General features: G+C 30.8%; 1 protein-coding gene across 1 annotated transcript in view; it reads right to left on the bottom strand.

The window, feature by feature from the left end:
* LOC107694004 (ceramide synthase 5-like) overlaps nt 1–1,219 on the bottom strand; it is a gene marked incomplete at its 5' end in the record, with an annotated part of 25,897 nt that overhangs the window by 4,984 nt on the left and 19,694 nt on the right. The window contains one exon of the mRNA XM_016493617.1: nt 813–941. Coding sequence (XP_016349103.1) covers nt 813–941 — 129 coding nt within the window. The remainder of the gene's footprint in view (nt 1–812; nt 942–1,219) is intronic.

The raw sequence follows: 1,219 nt of genomic DNA, 5'->3' as shown, positions 1-1,219 counted from the left end.
ACATGTCAAAGTCTAGACCCTGAATATAAGACGACCGCGTTTTTTCAGATGTATTTCCAAGAAAAAAACATCGTCTTATATTCGGGTCAATACGGTAATGACAGAATTTTCATTTTTGGGTGAACTATCCCTTTAAACTTATTTCTTGTATTTTATTTTTTTAGGTAAGCTGTTAAGGCAACATTTAAACATGTAAATTAATTAATTAATTAAAAAAAACACTAAATAGACGTAAAAAAATAATACAAATGACAAAAACACACAGCAAAATGACTATACCTAAAATTGAAATGACAATGGAAAGAGTGAAAATTCTATTAGTATATTAATGATAATAAAAAGTGCATTTAAATGCTAATTTCTAAATGGTAATATAATAATAAAATAATAATATTTGGTATCTATCTATCTATAATAAAAATAAAATGATAAAATATATGTTGATTTATAATTTTATTGTAATATATTGCATATATATTATACGTTACATTTATAATATTATTATAAATGTAATGTATAATATATATGCAATATATTATAATAATATTATTAGAAAATAGAGGTATTTTTGAATATATGTTTTGTAAATGCTGCTCATGTAGCACTGAATAAAATATCAAAATACTAATACCAATTTCACTTCAAAATCTAGTTAGATGTTGATTTAGAAATCAATTATTCATGTACCATTGAGGAAAAAAGTTAATGTGGGTAATTTTGTATAAAATTACACACTGCTCCTCAGTTAAATGCTGGCTGATGAATATTATGCAGAATAACGTGACAGTAAAAGTATTGTTATGCGTTCTCACCTCCAGCAGGAAGTCCGATGTGTCGTGAACGCACATGACCAGACTCCCCACACGCAACATGTTATTTACATACGAGAAACTGATCAGGCTGATCGTCGCCAGATGATGAACGAACATGATGAGGAAATCCTGCAGAAACACACGGGAAATATGTAAAAAAAACTACCAGCAGGACACGAAAATATGATGCAAATTAAACACGAGCGCACAAAAACAATTCAGATTTGTAACTTTTCCCTTCAAGCTGCAAACAGCAGCCGAATTCTCCAGATTGTTTCCACCGTGTCTATAAATAAAGAGGAACAACATCTCGCTGTTATGATGGAGTCAAAACTCTGGGCTCATAATGGCCACGGCCACGGACCGTATCTTAAACAAACAGACGAGCCGCACCCTGAAGACGCTCT

The sequence above is a fragment of the Sinocyclocheilus anshuiensis genome, unplaced genomic scaffold (assembly GCF_001515605.1).
Source record: "Sinocyclocheilus anshuiensis isolate Anshui unplaced genomic scaffold, SAMN03320099.WGS_v1.1 scaffold2340, whole genome shotgun sequence".
In the NCBI taxonomy this organism is placed as follows: domain Eukaryota; kingdom Metazoa; phylum Chordata; class Actinopteri; order Cypriniformes; family Cyprinidae; genus Sinocyclocheilus; species Sinocyclocheilus anshuiensis.
This window is presented reverse-complemented; position numbering and strand designations above follow the sequence as displayed.